This window comes from Micrasema longulum, unplaced genomic scaffold, assembly GCF_059751315.1.
Source record: "Micrasema longulum isolate JH-2025_06_02 unplaced genomic scaffold, ASM5975131v1 h1tg001527l, whole genome shotgun sequence".
In the NCBI taxonomy this organism is placed as follows: Eukaryota; Metazoa; Arthropoda; class Insecta; order Trichoptera; family Brachycentridae; genus Micrasema; species Micrasema longulum.
The window spans coordinates 359,209-381,025 of NW_028278710.1; the positions used below are offsets into that span (position 1 = coordinate 359,209).

General features: G+C 35.7%; 2 protein-coding genes across 2 annotated transcripts in view; one reads left to right on the forward strand and one right to left on the reverse strand.

The window, feature by feature from the left end:
- Positions 1-4,830, reverse strand: part of LOC148275031 (borealin-like) — a 22,615-nt gene extending 17,785 nt beyond the window's left edge. Inside the window, exon 1 of the mRNA XM_088236233.1 lies at positions 4,705-4,830. The gene's annotated coding sequence lies outside the window, so the exon portion shown is untranslated. The remainder of the gene's footprint in view (positions 1-4,704) is intronic.
- sax (type I BMP receptor saxophone) lies at positions 4,397-21,610 on the forward strand. The gene is made up of 13 exons (XM_088236230.1): positions 4,397-4,482; positions 4,780-4,924; positions 7,760-7,829; positions 10,489-10,598; positions 11,051-11,175; positions 12,759-12,885; positions 14,651-14,882; positions 15,049-15,234; positions 15,559-15,705; positions 17,516-17,703; positions 18,649-18,743; positions 19,694-19,824; positions 20,971-21,610. The coding sequence occupies exons 1-13, from the start codon at positions 4,422-4,424 to the stop codon at positions 21,121-21,123; spliced, it is 1,770 nt and encodes a 589-aa protein (XP_088092356.1). The 5' UTR covers positions 4,397-4,421; the 3' UTR covers positions 21,124-21,610.
- Positions 21,611-21,817: the final 207 nt, after the last annotated feature.

Below are 21,817 nucleotides of genomic sequence, written 5' to 3' on the forward strand. Positions count from 1 at the left end.
TATTAGATTCCGGGGATTCCACTGTCTGCGAGATGATCGTGAGGATGGGAAGGGTGGCTCTGCCCTCCTCATCAAAAACTCCCTTCCCTTTATCCCTATTAATGTCAAGACTGATGGCTGTCCTTTCCAAGTGACAGCTGCAAAGGTTAATGACTTGACCATCCTTTCCATGTATATCTCCCCAACCAACAAACCCTCAAAATCGATACTTTTATCTTTGTTCCAAAAATTGACCCCTCCGTTCCTTATCCTTGGTGACTTTAATGCTCACCATGCCCTGTGGGGTGCTCCGACATGCGACAGGTTGGGAAGAGATATTGTTGATCTCTTGGATGATCTGAATATGTGTGTCCTTAATGATGGCTCCGCGACGCGCCTTCAGCTTCCAAATCAGCGACCCAGTGCAGTGGATCTCACCATCTCCAGCGCTGCAATGGCACCATCTGTGCAATGGTCAATTAAGGATGACACTATTGGTAGTGATCATTACCCTATAGTAGTCAGCCTCATATCCAGCCATAGATATTGCCAAAGTGGCCTATCCCCTGGGGGAAGACGAAGACCGAGATACATTACAGAAAGAGTTAAATGGAGATACTTCTCTGACGACATTGAACTTAAAGTGAACGAGCTGCCCACCCCGACGAAAGAGAATGTAGTGAAGTGCTATGAAGCATTGTCATCATGCATCGTCGAAGCAGCAGACAAACATGTCCCTGTAAAGGAGAAAGGCAATAGAAGTAAACCCCCCCCTGCCCCATGGTGGGATAGCGAATGTGCGGAGGCAGTTTTGAAAAGGAAAAAGCAAGCTAAAGTTTACTCCTTAAACATGAGCCTAGAAAACCTGTTGAGTTTTAAACAGGTTGAAGCTAAAACAAAACGCCTCTTAAGAGACAAGAAACGACAAGGATGGAAAAACTTCTGTTGCTCTTTATCACGAGACGTGCCTATATCAACTGTTTGGAGCATGATACGTCGATTTAGAGGTTCTTTCACTCCAACAGTGAGACGTCCTGAGACCCTAGGGTGGGTTGAGGAGTTCGCCAACAAATTAGCCCCGCAGACCGCAAATAACTGGAATGAGTCTCCCTATTGGTACCAGTTTACAAATAGAAGCTGGTTAGATCATAGCTTCAGTTTAGATGAACTGAAGACTATTCTGACCCGGCTCACAGACTCAGCTCCAGGGATTGACGGTATACTGTATAGTTTTATCCAACATAACAGTGATCCTACCCTCTCCTACATCCTATCATTGATCAACATGATCTTTGAATCAGGAAACATCCCCCCTTCATGGAAAACCCAATCCATTATCCCTATCCTTAAACCCAACAAAGACCCAAACTTTGGGTCTTCCTACCGCCCCATAGCCCTCTCCTCCACACTGTTGAAAGTGGCGGAACATATGGTGAGACAACGCTTGGACTGGTTTGTGGAGAGCTCGAAAACTCTCCCCGAGTCTCAATTTGGATTCAGGAAAAGAAAGAGCACTATTGAAAGCGTGTCGGTTCTGACATCTGATATCAGAGCCGCTCTTACTAAGAAAGAATTTCTTATAGGTGTCTGTCTGGACATAAGTGGTGCATATGACAATGTTATTATCCATATTCTAGAAGCTAAAATGCTACGAATTGGAATCCCGCGAAAATTCACTTCCTTTATAGCAAATTTGATTCTCTCCAGAAAGGTAGAAATCAGTGTTCGCGGTCATGCTGTGGTGGAGAGAGAGTTGAGCAAGGGACTACCTCAGGGTTCTGTCCTGAGCCCGATTCTCTTCAATATCTATACGCATGACATAAGCGGAATTGTTCCCTCAGAGACAAGTTTGCTTCAATACGCGGACGACTTCTTCATGTATACATATGGGAAGGACCCAAATAATCTAGAAAATACTCTAAATTTAGGTATGAGAAACATCGGGAATTGGTTAGTGGAACATGGCTTGGATCTATCGACTGGTAAAAGTAATGCCATAACCTTTTGTAGACAGCGAAAAATCCCAACCATAAAAATTCAACACGGAGATGAGATAGTACCTTTTACGTCCCAGATTAAGTTCCTGGGAGTAATTCTGGACACTCATCTTACATGGAACTCATACATAAATCATATAGTAAACAAGTGTCAAGCCGGATTGAATACGTTAAGAGCAGTCTCGCGAGTATGGTGGGGGAGCCACCCTTTTATACAGAGACTTTTTTATACTGCGTATATCCGGAGCCATCTAGATTATGCCTCGTTCCTTTTAGAACCTTGTTCAAAAAAGAATCTCCAAAGACTTGACCGGATCCAATCCCAAAGTCTGAGACTAGTCGTCGGAGCCATGAAGTCATCTCCAATTAACGCTTTACAAGTAGAAGCTTGTGATCCCCCACTTGGTATGAGAAGACAATACTTGGCGGATAGATTTCTTCTAAAATGCTCTATCCAAAAAAACAACCTGCTCCTCAAAAAGGTACAATTTCTCTCTGACTGCGTGACATCCTCATCTTTTTGGTTTCATAAACCACCCCCTTTACTAGTCAACAGTTTTCATTTTTACAAATCTTTCGAATCTAACATTTATCCTAAAGACCTTCTTCCCCTTTATCGTTTCCCATTTAAAACTTCTATTTATGCCCCAAGTATTGAACTCACATTCGGAGTCGAAAGCCACCTACAGCCCCGGTGTACATTCAACCGTATTCGGTCGTCAAGATGGATAGGTTGGAAAATTATCTACACTGATGGATCTCGGTCAGATTCGGCAACCCATACGGGTGCGGCTATATATTGTGAAGACAACAACTTTCAAAGATTGTACAAATTGCACAAGAATGCATCTGTATTTACCGCAGAATGTATCGCAATCCGAGAAGCTGTCAAATACGCCTTAAGCTCACAATATAGCAAGTTCCTAATCCTGTCGGATTCCTTGAGTGCCTTACAAAAAATCAAATCCCCTCCATCCTTTTATCCCGAGGATGAGCTCTGCGTGGAAACTCGATTTCTTCTTTCTATATCAGAGGCATCCAATAAGAGTATTGTTATGTCCTGGATCCCTAGCCATTGTGGTATTCCCGGTAACGAAAAAGTGGACGCGTTAGCAAAAGAGGCGGTCCACTCCGGGGATCCTGCCTATAGTAATTTACTACCACTAGGTGATCTCCTTGTTATGACGAAGGAGAAGCAACTTCGCACATGGCAAGAATATTGGGTAGCCTCTTCCCAAGCCAAGGGTAAACATCTTTTCCAACTGAAACCAAATGTTACAGAAAAGCCTTGGTTTTCCAAAGTGATTCTGAACAAGTTTGAGACATCCTCCATATGCAGAATGCGCATTGGGCACTGCTGCAATGGTTCTCACCTGTTCAGAATCCATGTCCGGGACTCTGCCATTTGCGAATGTCAGCTAGATGAGGAAGATTTAAACCATATTTTTTTTGGATGCCCCATAAATGATTGTTATCCTGATTTCCTATCCGACCTCTCTGATATTAATATCCCATTCCCTTTTCATATTCTAACTCTCCTGTCCCCACCCAATAAACGTGTATTTAAAATCCTATGTAAATATCTAGTTGTAAATGGTGTAAAGCTGTAAATATGTTTTATTATTATATGTATATATTATATTAAATACTAACATACTAACTTGTACATATTATATTACTAACACATGTGTATATATGTAAAAAAAAACAAAACTACTCGACACTGGCCAGAACACCCAAGTTGAGATGTGAAAAGGCCATGAAAAAACGAAGAAGAAGAAGAAGAAATTATCTTCTTCTTCCTCGATTTGAGAATTGTTTTAAGTTTGATTATTTTTTTATTTAACATACACATTTCTTTGAGCGTAATTTTGGTATTTATCACTAGGTTTAGATTATCATGACAGGGATTTAAAATATGTCAATTTATCTCGCATACTTCCAGTACGGCACAAGGATGACGTAATTTTAAGCGTCTTTTCTCCTTTTTAACTCCAGTTCCTGATCTCCACTCTTTCTGAATTAGCGGAGGGACGAAGAGCTTTTATTTATTTATGATTCAAATGCGTGATCACGGAATTTGGTTCTCAGCTTCCGCATATCTCTCACTTCCTTTTCTTTTTCTGAATACTGCCATTCCCAAAACCCCCCTATTTTTTAAATTAATATCCCCGTTGTAACGATTCGTATGTTTGCGTTTGTTTGAGTAGGAATATACCAAAGACGAAATATCTTAAAGCGCTACCTCTCTCATGAGCTTCATCATCGAATTGACATTTTGGAAAACCCAGTCAATGCCGTATTTTCTCTCAGTTACTTGCGAGATAATGAAAAAACAATAGTGCTTTATACACAATACAATTCATAAAAAAACAATAAACAATAAATTATTACGATATATTTCTAAATCTTGAAATATTGTCTATTGTTGTGTTATGATATACAATGGCGGCCGTCAGAACTGTGCGATGTTTAATTATATTATTTTTTATGAAATCTTGCCAAGGTATTTATATATTATTGAATAATAACTTTGAGTAATGCTTAAATATTATTACTAATTTAGGAAAATCGGAACATGTTATTGCCTTTATCCAAAAGAGAGTAATGGGAATTTCTAACACACAGTTGTTTTGTTAATCAACAAATATGACTTATATTGTTGTTGCACGCTTGATTTCTCTTTTATTTACGATGTAGAACAATTTAGTAGAGTTTTGAAACTTACTCTGGATACATTTTAAGCCTTCGGGTCCGTATGTTTGTTGTGTAGAAACAATGTTTTGACTCGCTTCATTTTTAGGAGGATTCAAAACCGGGAGATTAAAAGAAGATTCAGATGACGATGTGTCTGCCAACTCTCAAGATTCTTCCCTAAAGGATCTCGCTTACCAACAGCAGTCTCTTGACCCCCAACTGAGCGCATCCAGCGTGATAAACCACCCAAGGTATAGTGACATTTCTACTTCCTTGTATGGTCATCCAATACTTTCCTACAATGAAGCAATAGGCCGACAACTGTTACTTTATGTATCCTAAGAGTACTGCCATTAAGCGATTTCGTATCGTATGTAATATTTCCTCACTAAACCCTTTCTAAAAATTCCATATTTTTGTTTTGATTTTTGCTAATGAAGTATCTTTGGTGTACTGTTATGAATAATCTTCTTATAAATACATACAGTGAAACCGCGCATAGTTCCAGAATCTTTTTTGTAATGCGAAACACTCGTTAAGTGAAATTATTTTTCCCATATAAATTAACGTAAAATATCAGAAAGTTAGTTTTTGACGTATTTTATATTTTCCAAAACATATCTAGCCCATTTTTGAAGCTATTGAGAATACACGTTGAGACCAACTCATGAGGCAGATTTTTCCAATCCTCAACCCCATAGCTCAGGAAATGCTTCCCGGGTTTAGGTTGAATCTGGTTTTCTTCAGCCTGAGATTCTGGCCTCGGAAGTCGAGCGTCTTGTTTAGTTTGAACATGTTATCCAAATTTGGGCAGCTATAGTGACTGTTGAGTATCTTCTATGTCTCTGTCAAGTCACCCCTTTTTCGCGTTCCTGCAGCATTGTGAGACCGAGAGTTTCCTGTCTCTGAACATAGGAAGACATTTCAGGCTTGGCAACAGCTTTCTGGCTCGTCTTTGGACTCTTTCCGAGAAGTTGATATCCTTAACAAAATAGGTATTGCATACCCGAAACCCGTATTTAAGAGTAGTTCTGATACAGAATTAGTATATTTTCAGTAGCATAATTGGTGTTATATAAATATGAGAAAGCTTTTTTAATGAAGTAGATAGTTTTATTAGTTTTTTTTTTTACATTTAGGCATTCCCATTTTAAATCATATGTTATTGTTATTCTAATGTATTTTTATTGTTTCGCAGCTTTCAAATCTACACCATTTTTTTTCACTTAACAAAAAAAAAAAATAATGTGTCCTCACTGGAGATTACTTGTGCTGAGGACACTTAACAATATATATATATATTTTACATGTGAGAATATACAAAGAAGTCTTAATATACAAAGAGAAATTACAAAATGTAAAGACAGTTTTAAACACTACGTAATTATGTTTACATTAATTTCTGTATACGTATATTATAAAAAGCACAATAAAAGAACAAAAACACAACATAAACTATACGTTTGTGGAACAGGTGATTCAATATTGGTTAGGGCGAATGAGACAATCCATTTTACTTCTACACACCTCCAGTATCCACTTTTGGATAGCCTTTTTGAGCATTTTCTCATTACTAATTGTTTTTATGAACAGTGAGAGTGGGTTATAGATTTTAATTGCATAATACTCAAAATCCCTCTGTCCGAAAGTGGTATTAGTTTTCAATTTGACTGTATCGATGGCTTAAAGCTAAAGTATTGCATCTCCATAAATCACAATACTAAGAAAGTTGTAATTGAAAGTTTGCAAGCCCTTTGTAAATTAAAATATGTATTTTTTTATTGAAAAAAAAATCAAATATAAATTTGAGGTTTTTTAGGCCGATGTGAAGAATTGTGTAGTGTGAGAAACCATTTCTTGGTCCATTCACGAATACTGTCCAGGTCTTGCTGTAGTTGAATTCAGGGGTATTTTATTTGTAGTAATTTATACATTTCTTTTTTCATTAAAGAATTTAGGTTTTTTGCAAAAATTATTTTAGTTTTTGTCTGTGTTTTACTGAATGTAATAGTAAGTATTTTTCTGAATATCATACCTAATCTAAAGTACAATATTAAATCGGTGATATGCATACTTTTTTGTATATTTTTGGAAAACATTAATGAAATTATGTGCCAAATAACTTTCAAGTTACTGTTATGGATAATATCTTAAAAATATTTTATTTCTTGTGCTATTCAATTTATTTATATTTTGTTATTAATAATTCAATCCCGCAACTAATAAAACCTGTTTGTACCTTAAAATTAACAATGGAAATTAATCTAATTAAATCCTTAAAAATAGGGAAAATTAAATTCCCACAGTAGCAATACCTCCCATTATGACACTTACACTATTTTTGTACATTAATTATTAATAGGCTTAGATAATTCATTTTTGATGTACTATTATGATTAATTATTTAAATTATTTTCTTGCTTCATAAAGACGGAGACGATTCAGAAAAAGGTAAGAGAAGAATAGCATATTATTAGCATTGAAGTATTTGGATAAAAAAGTATTTAAATGATATGTGAATATTTACTTAAAACTAGATATACTAGTAAGGAGAATTAATTCAATGTTTTATATATTTTTTTATGTAAGTAGGTATGATTAAAAACATTAAAAAAAGAAGTCTAGTTCATTGCAGAACCAGATTGCAGTCACATATTTATTTTTAACTAATCTTTTACCTAATATTATTTTTGGTATGTTTATATATATTTACATATTTATCTCAATATCAAATACATAGATGGCGCTCCAAACGCGCTAGCGAAAGCTTTCCTTGTTTCATGATATATATACAAAAACCAAAAATGTCACCGATATGGATATTCGCTAATAAGCGGAATGGGGAATGTTGTAGAACCTACATAAAAGTGGCCACTTGAACCCAACCTATGACAGGTCATAAGCCCTGTAAACGCTCGAATATCCATAATCTTGAAACAAAAATTCTACCCATCTCTGTAGTGATATAAATAAAAATCTTTTACCTTATGATCCATTATATTTTAGACATTTTCGGGTATAAGTAGATAATTTTCATTCACTCCTGCCTAGATTCCGGTATACTTTCATGTCTGGTGTGATTTCAGATACAAATGTCACCTATGCGATCCACCGGACTGTATCGGAGGCACGCAGACATGCATCAATGCAATAAATGTAAGTTTATTCTCATATTTTACCACTAACTTTTGATTGGCTATTGCAAGACAGAAGAAAAAATATGTACAAACCCTTCATTCAAACTTGAACGACTTCAGAATACATGCATAAGGTACATTTTTGGTCTTAGGAAATATGACCACATTTCTGATTATCGTAGGCATCTGAAATGGCTCAAAGTTAGACAGCGGAGAGACTATCACTCCCTCTCACTTCTGTTCAATGTACTTCATAGTCCTAACGGTCCTATATACCTGCGTGAAAATTTTCATCGCTTATCAGTTCATGGTTTACCTCTTCGTTCTAATTCTCAAGGCACTCTCTTAATACCCATCCACAATTCCTCTTTCTTCTCTAACTCATAAAGTGTCCACGCGGCTCGACTGTGGAATCATCTCCCATCCACCATCAAAGATGTTACTACATTATCTCTGTTTAAATCACGTCTGAAGAAACATCTCCTTTCTCTTCCTAAATCTCTCCTCCTTTCCCTTTTCCTCTTTCCTCTTTTTTCCTTTTTCCCATTGAGTAATAGTTTTGATTTAAGGTAATTAATAAACAAATACGTTTATTTCTATTTTTATATATTTTTAGCTTTTTAATCTTTTTTTTTCTATTGAATATGTTCTGTAACTTGAATTATAAAAATAAAACTTTTATTTTATCGGTTGGTTGGAAGAAATTGCCATTTGGCAATAAGCCCGCCAATGTACAAATAACATTATGTACAAAGAGTTATATAAATAAATAAATAAATATGTGGAGCCTAAAATTTGCAATCTGATACCAGGGAGTATTATGAGTGAACAATAAAATGGTAAATCATGTTTTAAAAACATGAATCGGGCAATAATGATTTTTTACTACAAAGGTACTGTACAATTGTATTATTTTGGACTGAAATCAACCGCAGGGTTATTCAGGATTGCTTAAAATAAATTTGAATTCTAGAATATGGATATTTGTAGTTATGGCTCTCGAGAAACTGTTCCATGGCTTAGATTTTCACAAAATTCATAATAGTGACAATACCTTGAAAAAACAAAAAAAACACCGAGGTCATATTATGCACATATTCTATTTTATTTATTTATTTTATTAACATAAACGGCAATCTGCCTTTTACAAAAATTTATAATACTAACATATTTGGCTTAATATATTTTTTTTTAAAAACAAATTTCCTTATACCCAAGATTTATAAAAAAAAATTAAACCTAAAAATTATACAGCATATTCAGTAGAAAGTTTAAACAATTCAAGAATAAATGTAAAAATCAAAATTAAATAATAAAACATTCTAAAGTAATATAACAAGAAAATCATAAGTACTGTTTCGTACAGCTGGGCAAAGTGAACAAAAAACTATATATATTATGAAATGCATGAATAAATAAATATAATTACCATTCACCATCTGTGAAAAAGTTCAAAAGGTTTGTTCTATATGAACAATACCCTACACTAAATATATCAGATACGTGGGAATAACTATTGCCGAGTTCATGAAGTCTGTTTAATACGGCATTACAAGTATACACTGTCCGTGAATTGTTACTTCAAAACGGTGGTACCTGTCTAGTCATTCTTCCAGGCACCCTGAAGTTGATGAGAGATAATAGTTCAGGGCAATCCCATATTGAATTTACAATTTTGAATAAATTAAAAAGGTCTGTAATTTTTCTTCTATCGTTAAGTTTTAACAAATTTAATGTTTTTAGTAAAAAATCATAATTTAAAAATTTATGACTGATTCTAAGTTTAAAATGTATGTACCGTAAGAATTTTTTTTGGACTCTTTCAAGAGAATTTTGGTGACAGTTGTAGTAAGGAGTCCATATTGTAGAGTTATACCCGTATGCAGAGACAAAACTTAAGGTGAGGAAAGTACATTCTAATCTCAAATGCGAAGAATGACCCGAAGGTGAAGACAATAGAATGTACTTTCCTCACCTTAAGTATTGTCTCTGCATACGGGTATTATACTCTAACTGGCTTCTCACTGATGAAGTATACATCAACTTCAAAGTGCCTATGTTTTTGAATTCCTTAGTCACACGTAGCATGAAGCCTAACATTTTTAGAGATTTACTAGTAATATTATTTATGTGCCTAGTAAAAGATATTTTTGATCAAAAACGATACCCAGTTCGCGCACCTCAGAAGTTGAGCCTAATTGCATATTACCCATCAAATAATCAAATAAAATTGGGTTTTTTATTAGTATTTTATTGAGTCGTGAACTGGCGTATCAGCCCTTAACCCTTTATAGAACACCTCGAACAAAGTGGTACATAAATATACCACCAAAATTAAGGTATTTATTTTCTGGTAGATCAGATTTTCTGGTCCACTTTTCTGGTTTTCAAGATGTAAATCAGCACAAAATATGTGTCCTATAAAGGGTTAAGGGAATACGTTGAGTTTTGGGACACCCGTGTGTATTGCGATTTTGGCTAGTAAAAATAATGTAACCCTAGTTAGGCTGTCAAGTAACTTCATATCAATGTAACAATTTTATTTATGTATAAATAAATAAATATTCTCTTTTTCAAAGAATCTATGTTGAAAAATCCTATCAAATAATACAACACCGATAATAAGATATATTATTTTGCAATAGTAAAATTATTCATGACTAATTTTTAATTTACAGTGCTGGAAGTCCCATGTTCGTGATTCGAATGGGGAAGAGAGATATTCCAGAGGGTGCACCACAAGTTTAGATCAACTTGATATAAACTGCCCCCCGCATGGACCTAGTGTGTAAGTATCCTTTTATAAATATATGTATTTTAATTTTTACATGAACGGCAAAAATCCCATGAAATACAGGAGAAGAGCCGTTATATATGTACTAAATTTCATGTAAAATGAGTCACCAACGTCTTGGTACTCATTGCCTAGAGTGTGAAGTCTATTGATGACTGCATTTTTACCATATGATGCCGAAGTATTGTTGCCACAGTATTGGTAGGTTTGCCGAGGTGTCCTTTTCGGTACATTGAAATTAATTGGTGATAAAATTGCAGTAAATTAAACATAAATATGAAGTCAATGTTATTTCTACATAGTAGTTATGTAGTATATTTGGCTTCGATTAATACACATGGGGTTCCCACGTTTCAGGTTTCACGTTACTTTTTTACAAATTGTGAGTGATGTTTTGGTTTTATAATGTTGTTAAATATGGAATTGAAAGTAACGGGTGTTTTTAGGAATGTTGCGCTGTTCAGAGGGCACAGAAAGCGTCACACTTCGGGCCAGTTCAACATCACCTGCTGTTTGGGGAACATGTGCAATGACGGAGACTTCCCCGAGCTCCCGCCCATCATATACAGAGGTATATAATTGTTTATTATCCTCTTCTAGTCTCTGGTATAGCGTATGATACCAAAAGTGTGGTGTAAGGCAATTGCATACCGCCTCTTTGTATTTTTGGTGAATATTATTATTTTTTTTTTGTAAAAATAAATATTTGCGTTCTTATAATTTACCCAAATATTTCAATTTGAGGGCCATTTTCAACGAGTTGTAGATAACCCACTATTAGAAAATGGGAATCAAGTTGGGTCAGAGTGGGTTTCGAACCACGGACCTTTGATCTGGGAGTCTGAGACACTACCCATGGGACCACAACCCGACAAAAATAAAATTACACTTTTTATCAATTTTAAAAAAAATTTTTTTTTTTTTTTTAGTTTTTTTTGTTGCAATATGAGGCAATATGTTGCAACACAAGAGCTAAAACAGAGTATTAAAAAATAAAGGATAATTACATAGCAATGAAATACATGTCAATAGTAAAAATAGTAAACAAAAATCCCACAAAGGCATGGCCTGTTCGTGGGTATACAAGAAATGTTTATGAATTTTTGCTCCTATAAAAAATAAACAGGTATAATAATTTTTGTGTAATATAAGAAAGAGAAAAAAAAAAGACGAAGAAGAAAGAAAAGGAAACAAAAAATATTAAAAAAACATAAAAATATTCCTTATCACTAAAGGGCAACAAAATATCATCATCATCATTCCCTTCCCGCACCTAATGGTTCATAGGGCACTGCAGTGTATCTTGATCATTTTTGTTACATGAAGGTAAGATGATCAGTCTTACGCTTCAGGTGCTAGTCCAGGGACTATAAAATATTCTAGTGTAAAAACACATTTAAAAAAAATGTTTATGTCAGCCATGTCGGGAATCGAAGCCAAGACCTCTTGCATAGTAGGCAAACGCACTGACCACTACACCACAAGGTGTATATATATATCAGAAAAAAAAACAAAATTTATTGAGTTCTTAAATAATCTTAGCCTTTGAAATGTGGTGCCACAGGAGGATATTATTTTTTTCCCGGGTGGACAGCGTCCGAAACAATGACGTTCTCCGACGGATGATAAAGATAAAGAGGTACTAAAGTCCACGAAGAAAAAAAAAACTCGCGTTCTTTGGGCATGTGATGAGAGGCGAAAATATAACATTTTACAAGTCATTCTACAGGGAAGGATTGAAGGGAGACGCAGCGCAGGTAGAAGGTGCATCTCTCGGCAAAAGAACTTGCGTGACCGGTTCCACTGCAGCACTCAGTCCTCGTTTAGGGCAGCTGCCAACAAAGCAAGAATTGGTGTGATGATTTCCAACCTCCATCGGGGAGAGGGAAGATAAGAAGAAGAAGAAATAATCTAAATAATGGAACATTTTACCAACGAAAACTATTAACTAAAAAATATATAATATTCAGTTTACGCCTTGGCGGGCAATGATTGCACAACGCAGGAGGCCTTAGTCAGCGAGCGGAAGAACATTTATAGCAATGGTTTTAGTCTCAGATACAGCGAGGTTTGCGAAACTACTAGATTTAGTGGCGACTATGAAAGGACTGCTTCAGGACTTGGAAATATTTTGAGATGCAATTTGTATTTCAGAATCGGAGATTCCCTGGGTGGAGCACGCCTCGTCATGGAAGATTTGGGTCTTCATCGTGGCTCCGTCAATCCTCGTCTTTGCCCTTCTCATATTCATTGCCATGTTGCTAATGAGGAGGTCCAAGAGGTGAGTCTTTTAATCGTCTGAAATGATTATTAGTTAAGTGTGAATGTTTACTGTCATTAATTTATTATGGTTGCCGGCTTTACCTTGAGAATTAGGAACCTAAGCAGTACCTACCGTGCAAAAATAATTTATTAAATTCCACATTCAAATTATATATTATCATAATTTTATGCTAATGTCTTTATATTCTTTTGGCTCGGCCACTGGGGTGACAGTCCCTATTTCGAAGTGTTTTACCCCGCTTGTGTTGGTAGCAATGGATGTTTTACCCCCTTGTGTTGGTAGTAATGGAATTGGTAGTAATTCGCATCGCTATTTCGAATAAGCGCTACGTACTTGCTACGCACGAGCGCTGATGTCGCATCATGACGTCACACAGTTAGAAAAAGCAAATGGCGCATGTGTGAAAAACGGTTTAAATTTAAAACCTGTGTTAATCTTAAATCTACGGCGTGCGTGTCCTGTTTTCGTTATTTTTTCTGTTTGTGTCAGTCTTCTCATCTTTTCTCTTCTATTAAAAGCAAATAGCGCGTGTGAAGCAGGCGCAAAACGACGTTTACCTATATTAAGAAATTTCAAAAAAATGTACAAAAAATAATAATGGTTTTATAAAATTGAACTACTTTTAACTATGTCACACGTTCTTAAGAATCAACCAGCCATTTTTTTCAGCATTTATATTCCTTAAAATATAACTTGATTAAAATGAGAGCTGTCAAACTAATGTCACTAGTGATGGGAAATCACTGATCAAATCGATTTTATCAGTTTTTTCATGCAAACATAAAACTCAGTTTCTAAAATTTTATATCAAAACACAAAAACAAGACTATTATAGTGTGTTTAAGACAATTATTCACCAAAAAAGAAGACATTTATACTTTTTTCATGAACAACATCAAATGAATTATTTTTTTATTAGATCAAATTACATTGATCAATTTGTTCCATCTCTAACATTTTTGCAAAATGATGTAACCTTGTAAGAACGTCATTAATAATGAGGTTTATTTTTTTTAGTTTTAAAGCTGATTTTATACATTTATGTTGATTTATATGTCAAGTATTGTATCAAAAAAATTAATTAACATGCCAGATACAAATGATGTTTCGTGTGTCAATATAAATCACTCCTTAGACATTACTACTAAGTTATGTCGTCACTTTTGCGGACAACTGTCATTAGAATGACAGTTGTCAGATTAGTTGTTGATTAGAATCAAGCTATATTTTAAGGACTATACGGGGGCTTAGGGTCATAAGGGCGAAACTACAAAAAATGCTGTTTTCTGTTAAGTACTAATCTGATATCCAAACAAAATATCCTGTTAGTGACAAAAAGATGAAACTCATCCGATAAGTAGTTACCTAGATAAATTTGTGTGAAACTACAAATGAAGCGTTTTGTTTAAAGTCAGAAGAATAAAACACCTTTTACATCATTTTGTTAATTTACTAATGTAAGCGCAAGTTAGGGTCATATTTTTGTCTCTAAAACATTTTATGCTCTATTAACTGTATTTTTTATTTTCCTTATTTGTTACCCTTAAAAGACAGTATTATTTTTTGAAAACTGTTTTATCATTTATCTCAAAACTGTGCTTTTGTAGTTTCGCCCTTATGACCCTTAACCCCTGTATAGTGTATATTTACACTTTGTGGCTGTACTTTTAAATGTCGGCTGAACTCACCAATGAGAACTTGTGGTATTTTTGATCACTGTATATAAGTTGGTATTTTTATTTCTAAAACTTCTTTTATCCAGGTCGAAGTCGTCCCGTGCGGCCACTCGCAAGCTGTCCCTCCAGCGCTCGACCTTGGAGGACGCCCCCCACTCGGGGAGCGGGCAGCAGCTGCTGAAGGCCACTGCGGCCGGGGACTCCACCCTGCGGCGGTACTTGGAGCGCTCGCTGACCTCGGGCAGCGGGAGCGGCCTGCCCTTGCTGGTGCAGAGGACCCTCGCGCGCCAGATCGCCCTGGCCGAGTGCGTTGGGAAGGTGGGCGAAGACCGAACACAATAGTTGATAATTATAAGTAACTAGCAGGCAACAGTCGGCCATCGCCAACTCTTGCATGCTAGTCGGGCCTTGCCTTATAGGCCCTGCGGGCTTCGGTTGATCTATGAAATAATGGCTCGGAGTACAACACGTGATTGGTTTCCAGGGGCGGTACGGCGAGGTGTGGCGCGGCCAGTGGCACGCCGACAGTGTGGCTGTGAAGATCTTCTTCTCGCGGGACGAGGCGTCGTGGAGGAGAGAGACGGAGATCTACAGCACCGTGCTGCTCCGCCACGACTCCATCCTCGGCTACATCGGCAGCGACATGACTTCCCGCAACGGCTGCACGCAGGTAAGACAATACCAGGCATTTCTCGGTGGAGCTTCATTATAAATATAATAATAAAAACCATCCGTCCATCCACCATTATTCCCTTTCCGCACCTAATGGTGCATAGGGCACTGCGTTGGTGCACCGTCGTGGCATGATCAGATAAAGAAATGGCGTGATGGCAGTAGTAATAGTACTGTTTGTTTACCTAATAAAATAAATAAATATTTCATTTTTCCAAAATTGTGGACCGGCTGCTTTCTGTATAACTATGTTAATTTGTGATCGGATCTGTTGGAAAATTATCATGACATTAAGTTAATATTTATATTGTTTTGTCTACAGTTGTGGCTCGTCACCCACTACCACGCCCTGGGCTCGCTGTACGACCACCTTAACAGGAGCACCCTCACCCATCACCAGATGATGGCCATCTGCCTCTCCACAGCCAATGGGCTGGTGCACCTCCACACTGAGATATTTGGGACCCAGGTAAGTGTCTTTAGCATTGATGTCCATATTGCAAATTTTTGTTTAAATAGAGTCATAACCGCCTGAGACCTGAGATAAACCTGACAACTAAAAAAACATATTTTTTCTTTTAATATAAGGGCGGTAAAAATAAGCCAAATGTTTTTAAAAATAATATATAACATTATAATCTTCATGTAAAAAAAAAAGTTAATACTAATATGTACGTTATTTATGTTAGTAACAAAACAAAGCAAACTAAATAAATGTCAAGCGTAACTAACAAAATCCAAGTTGTTCAAAATTGATAATGATCTTTATTTATTGATGTATTTTTTTTATTATTTGTTCTAGAAGAACAAATTAAGGACCGTTTTAACAAAGCGAAATATTTACAAAATGTAAATTTATAAGAAGAAGGTTTTTTCATGTTAAAAATAAAACTATTATGATTTTAAATAAAATAAAAATTACAGTTTACAGATATAGAAAATCCTTACACATGTACTAAAAATCAACAATGCAGAATCAGTAAAATTATTTATAAAAATGTTCTAAATTCACGAATTTTCACAAAAAATAAATATCTACGAATTTTGATTTATGTTGAGAATTAAATAAGTTTACTTTTGCGCGAAATCATTTTAAACTGATTTTTTGTAAAATTATATGTCTACTGACATATCTAAGTACCTATGTAAATATACACACCTCCCACAGTTCTGTCTTGACGTTGATTAGGAAAAAACAAACGGAGTGTATGCTGTGATTGCGATATTGTTTTTATGTGACTTTGCATATTAGTTGATCATAAAATGTTGTCAAATATCTAGTTAGGGACCCTGGTATCTGTTAGCTAAATGTTAGTCCGTCTGTCCTACCTTCAAAAATAACTATTTCACTTGCGATTATTATTTTGTGATCCATACTCAGTATGTTAAAAGATAACACCCCCGAGTTAATCTATATAAAACAATTATTATTTTTATTATAATTGTAACGTATGTATATAATTATTTCTGTTACTCTCCACCTGTATATCCAATTTCCTGTAGCACTGCACTTCCTCGTTGTATGCGAAGTTATCTCGGCAACGGTAATGAGGAATCCCACTGTTTTCTAATTTATTTTTTTCTATTAGCGTACTATTTAACTAAGCAAAAATATTTTTTTAAATTTTTTTTTGTGCGTTATTTACAAAGATATGATTTTTTAAAGTTACATTTATCAAATACCGCGCCAAATGACTGTAATCAGTGTGTCACTTTTCAGTAGTGGCGTCATGAAACGGTTGGCGTTCTTACTTTCACTGACTGCGGTAAGTTGTATTTCTCCAGCCAATAACAAAACTGACAAGAATCTATGGAATATTGCTTTGATTACTTCATTTAGTTGATTGTAATTTGCTAATTTCTATGTTATGGTTGTTTTTACGAACGTTTCGATTTAGAAAAACCTAGAAAGTTGACATAATCTCTGGTTGAAATGTCAAATTATACTCTTTTTTTTTTCTATGGTCAAAACGTTCCTTACAAGGTGCGGGGGTTTTAAAGCGGAAACCGAATATACTACACGTAGATATAAGGAGTGACGTCATTATTTATGATTTTAAAATGAATACTATTTTTAACATTTTTTTTTTTTTTTTGCGTGCATTTTTGAGATATTTCATCCTACTCCAAATTTTTTTAATATTCACGTGTACACGAAAACATTTAAACAATTTAATTCCGGGTTGGGCTGGAATTCCTCATTATACTGCCGTATATTTTTCACATAAATGTTCGTACAAATATGACATCTTATAACACAATTATATCTCGTTTTGTAGGGTAAGCCGGCCATCGCCCACCGGGACATCAAGACCAAGAACATCCTGGTCAAGGTGAACGGGGAATGTGTGATCGCCGACTTCGGGCTGGCCGTGACCCACGTGCAGGCCACGGGTCGGCTGGACGTGGCGCCCAACCCCCGCGTGGGCACCAAGCGCTACATGAGCCCCGAGCTGCTGGACGAAAGGTCGCTATTCTGATCCGATAAAGAAATTACAATAGTAGTTTGAGGATAGGAAGCTTAGGATGAAGAGTGACGAAGAGAGTGGGAGTGTTAGGAAGGGGATATTTCAGGAAAAAAGGGAAACCATTATTTATCGGGCAGAAGGGGAATATGTGGTTGAGATCCCCTCACCTAAAAGGCACTCGCACATTGGGGAGTCTGATGCCTATAGCCTTGCCAGGTGGGATCCCATACAATGAGTTGGAGTAGTCTCTTATGGTGGAGAGGGTTCAGAAGAAATTTCTTCGGTTTCTCTACATGAGGGAGTGCGGTTATTATCCATGGCTTTATCCCACCGAGTTCCTCCAGGGTATGCTCGGTTACAGCAGTTTAAATGCCAGAAGGAATGTGTATTTAACTACGCTCTTCTTTCGATTGTTGCGCGGTATTATTGACAACCCTGAAATTATGCGGAGCATTAGCTTTTATGTTCCGGATAATTACCTTAGACAGCGTCAGCATATACTGTTATGCCTGTTGGAAGGGCTATCTCTATGAAGAACAATATTACTTTGGACATTGACATTTTTCACGTCTCTGAGGGAGTTTTTCTTTACGAGATTCTCCTACCTTTTTAACATATTATTCTCTGGATATTATGTATAATTATGTGTTATTTATATATATGCCTAATTTTACCTTATTATTTTAATTATTTCTGTATGTATGAATTGAGATATTCCATTTTGTAATGTACAAATATATGAATAAATAAAATTGAAAATTGAAACAACAATGCCCCAACCGCATTTTGGCATATTGTGGACGTTTCTCTCACGAATACGATACATAATTTAGTTATTTTTTGCATAGTTTAATAGTCTATTAAAACAACAATATTAGTATTCATTTACTGATAAGCATGGTAAATTAAAAAATAATATTCATCAAAATTGTTTTTATTTTCAGTATAAACATGGAATGTTTTGAATCTTTCAAAAGATGCGATGTTTACGCGCTGGGACTCGTCATGTGGGAAGTCTGTCGGAGAACCATGTGGAACGGTATGTCTAACTCAAATATTTAAAAAACCATCGAGGAGTTTCTCACTCATCATCATCATCATCAGTGGCGCTACAGCCCGTCGTGGGGCCTGGCCTCCTCGAGAATTTGTCTCCATTCCTCCCTGCACCCTGCGGCTCTTCTCCAGATCGTCGGGCCAATCGCTCTAATGTCACTTTCCACATTATCAAGCCACCTTAATTTTGGTCTGCCTCTGCTTCGCCTGCCTTCCGGAGTGGTATAAATAATATTTTGGGGTACGGTTATCATTAATTCTGTGCACACGGCCCAGCCATTGTAATTTTCTTATTTTGATGAATTGTGCAATGCTGGGTTCGCCATACAGTGCCTCTAATTCATGATTAAACCGTCTCCTCCACACTCCGTTTTGGTTGACAGCACCAAATATCTTCCTTAATATTTTTCTTTCGAATCCCAATACCATATTTTCATCTCTTTAGGTCATACCCCAGCATTCGGCACCATATGCAATGACCGGTCTGATGAGAGTTTTGTAAATAATGGTCTTAGTTTTTCTAGTGAGCAATTTGGATCCCAGATGTTTAAACAAGCCATAATAACATCTGTTTGCTCCCGATAGCCGTGCTCTAATCTCGGTACTATAATTGTTATCATTAGTCATTTCAGTACCTAAATATTTAAAGGAATTAACATTGTCTATGCGGTGTGACCCAACGTCGATTGCCTGTTGTACATAGTTTCCCACTCAGCCGGAATATAATTCTAAGAAATAAGTTCTGCAAAATTATCAGTGTAAATTATTGTGTTTATGTAACTAATACTGTTATTGTATTAAAATATGTTTGTTTAAAATAAAAAAATATGTCTAACCGAAGACACTTTTGCGTGATAGGCAAACACGCTGGTCTAGTGATTTCAAGGCGGCTCGTCGAAAGGTCAACACATTTGTAATATTGTTTGTTAATTTCAGGTATAGCAGAGGAGTACAAACCTCCGTTCTTTGACGTGGTGCCTTCAGATCCCTCATTCGAGGACATGAAGAAAGTTGTTTGCACAGACGGGATGAGGCCGTCACTTTCCAATCGGTGGTCTAGTGATGTGGTAATTTTTTTTCCTTCATTATAAGATAAACTGTAAAACCTCAATTTTACGTTTTCCCGCTTTTTACACTGAAATGTTTAGGTCCCATTTTCTTCCATGCATTCTCATTCAAATATTCACCCAATCGACTTTTTTTACATTTTTCATAACCCCGGTTTTACGTTGAAAATTTTTCAAAACTCGTTCGATCCGTCAAAAGATGCCGAGCCACGCGCCGCCGAGTTTGCCCAAAATGGTGAATAAAATCAAGGTAAATAAAAAAAATGTGTAAATTATTGTCTCAAACTAAATTCAAAGTAGCTGCAGTGTAATTGACCATTTTGTTTTAGTGTCTAATTTTGAAATTTTACTAAATTGTGACATGCACTTGTCGCATGTTTAGGAAGAATAAAGTCTTTACATCAGTAAATTCATTACGATGCAGAAAGTTTAAAAATTTGGCAATATAAATATTATTTTAAGTTATAAACAAAAAACAAAGTTTGTTGTTTGTTTGTATGAACATAATGTGAAAAGAAGATAGTTTAAACAGTTATCATAAAAGTGTGAAACAGTTTTACCGCGATGTAAATGACAGTTGAAATTCGTGGTGCCGTACTAAAAAAGTGATACCATATAAATAAAATTTCCCAATATTTAGGGACAAATAATTGTATACATTTTATGCAAATTCAAATTTTTATTTTCTTGTTTTTAAAGTTAAGCACGTACGTAAAATTATTTAAACATGTTTCGTTTAATTCAATAAAAAAATCACATTATAGAAATATATAAAAAATACAAAATATTTTTAATTGAATCATAGGTAAATATGAATAATCCCCAATTGTGACCATTTTTACAAATTTTCTGCTGTATATTTTTATGTAATTTCATTTTTTCCATACATTTTTTATTTCCTCACTTTAGAGTTTTCCTCAGTTTTACACTTTTTTTGTTGCTCCCCTGAAAAACGTAAAACAGTGGTTTTACTGTAATTACTAAATTATTATTTTTATTTTAGTGCAACTGACATCATTTGACTGTAGGTCGCAATTTTTTTTCGGAAGCGGAGTTGGATATTCCTCGATCTAGTGATATTCCTCGATCCTCGACTTGCAAATTGCTGAAGATTTTTAAAACAAGGTCTGTGTTTCCTCATCTCAGACCCTGTCCGGCATGGGCAAGCTGATGCGGGAGTGCTGGCACCAGAACCCCTCCGTCCGCCTGCCGATCCTCAGGGTGCGGAAGACCCTGGAGAAGCTGGCCGCCGCCGACAACACGGTCAAATTCAACTCGGACGCCGAGGTGTGCGTATGACCGCCGCCGTCGCCAGAGAGAGTGTTGACTATGAGGACGCTGATGAGCGCCATTCGTTTACGGCCGTGTAAAGTTTATTCGTGAAGTGATTTTTGTATTAAGTATAAATTGTGTTGAGAGTTTAAAAACTGTTTGAATCAGACATCTGCGTAGAAGAATATCTCAAAAAGTGGTTTTGATTATCGAATGTTAAATTAAAATTTGATAATTGTTACGTTTTTTGCCAAAATGGCTTGCTTGAGTCAACTTTTTTAAATCCTATTTTAAAAAGACGACTAACCGAACAATGAATTACAAATTTGAACAAGATGTCTTTACCGAACAAACAACGAATTACAATTATAAACCATAAGACTTGACTGAACAAATTAAAAGTTACAATTTGAAATAAGAAAACTTGAGCGAACAAATATTTTCTATTTAAAAATTGCATAATAAATTTTTATCCGTTTCTTTGAATGCAGTTCAAAGTATTAAAAAAATAAAATTAGTCCCGAAGGTTTTTTTTTTAATAAACAATAAATTTATGCTTTTTTATGATTGACTCAAATATTTAAATTTTGAAGGCATTTTTTTTTTAGTTTTGAAAGACCGTTCTAGAAATTAGTAAACAAATTGAGGTCATCATCATTCCATGTCTGCTCCCTAGTTGGAGCATATCGTGGGTACACTGGCAAAAAACGTTAACTCGAAA

Coding starts and splice junctions, on each gene's coding strand:
- sax (XM_088236230.1), top strand. CDS start 4,422: ATGGCGGCCGTCAGAACTGTGCGATGTTTAATTATATTATTTTTTATG. Junction 11,176..12,758: donor CCCGCCCATCATATACAGAG/GTATATAATTGT, acceptor TTTGTATTTCAG/AATCGGAGATTCCCTGGGTG. Junction 14,883..15,048: donor TGGCCGAGTGCGTTGGGAAG/GTGGGCGAAGAC, acceptor ATTGGTTTCCAG/GGGCGGTACGGCGAGGTGTG.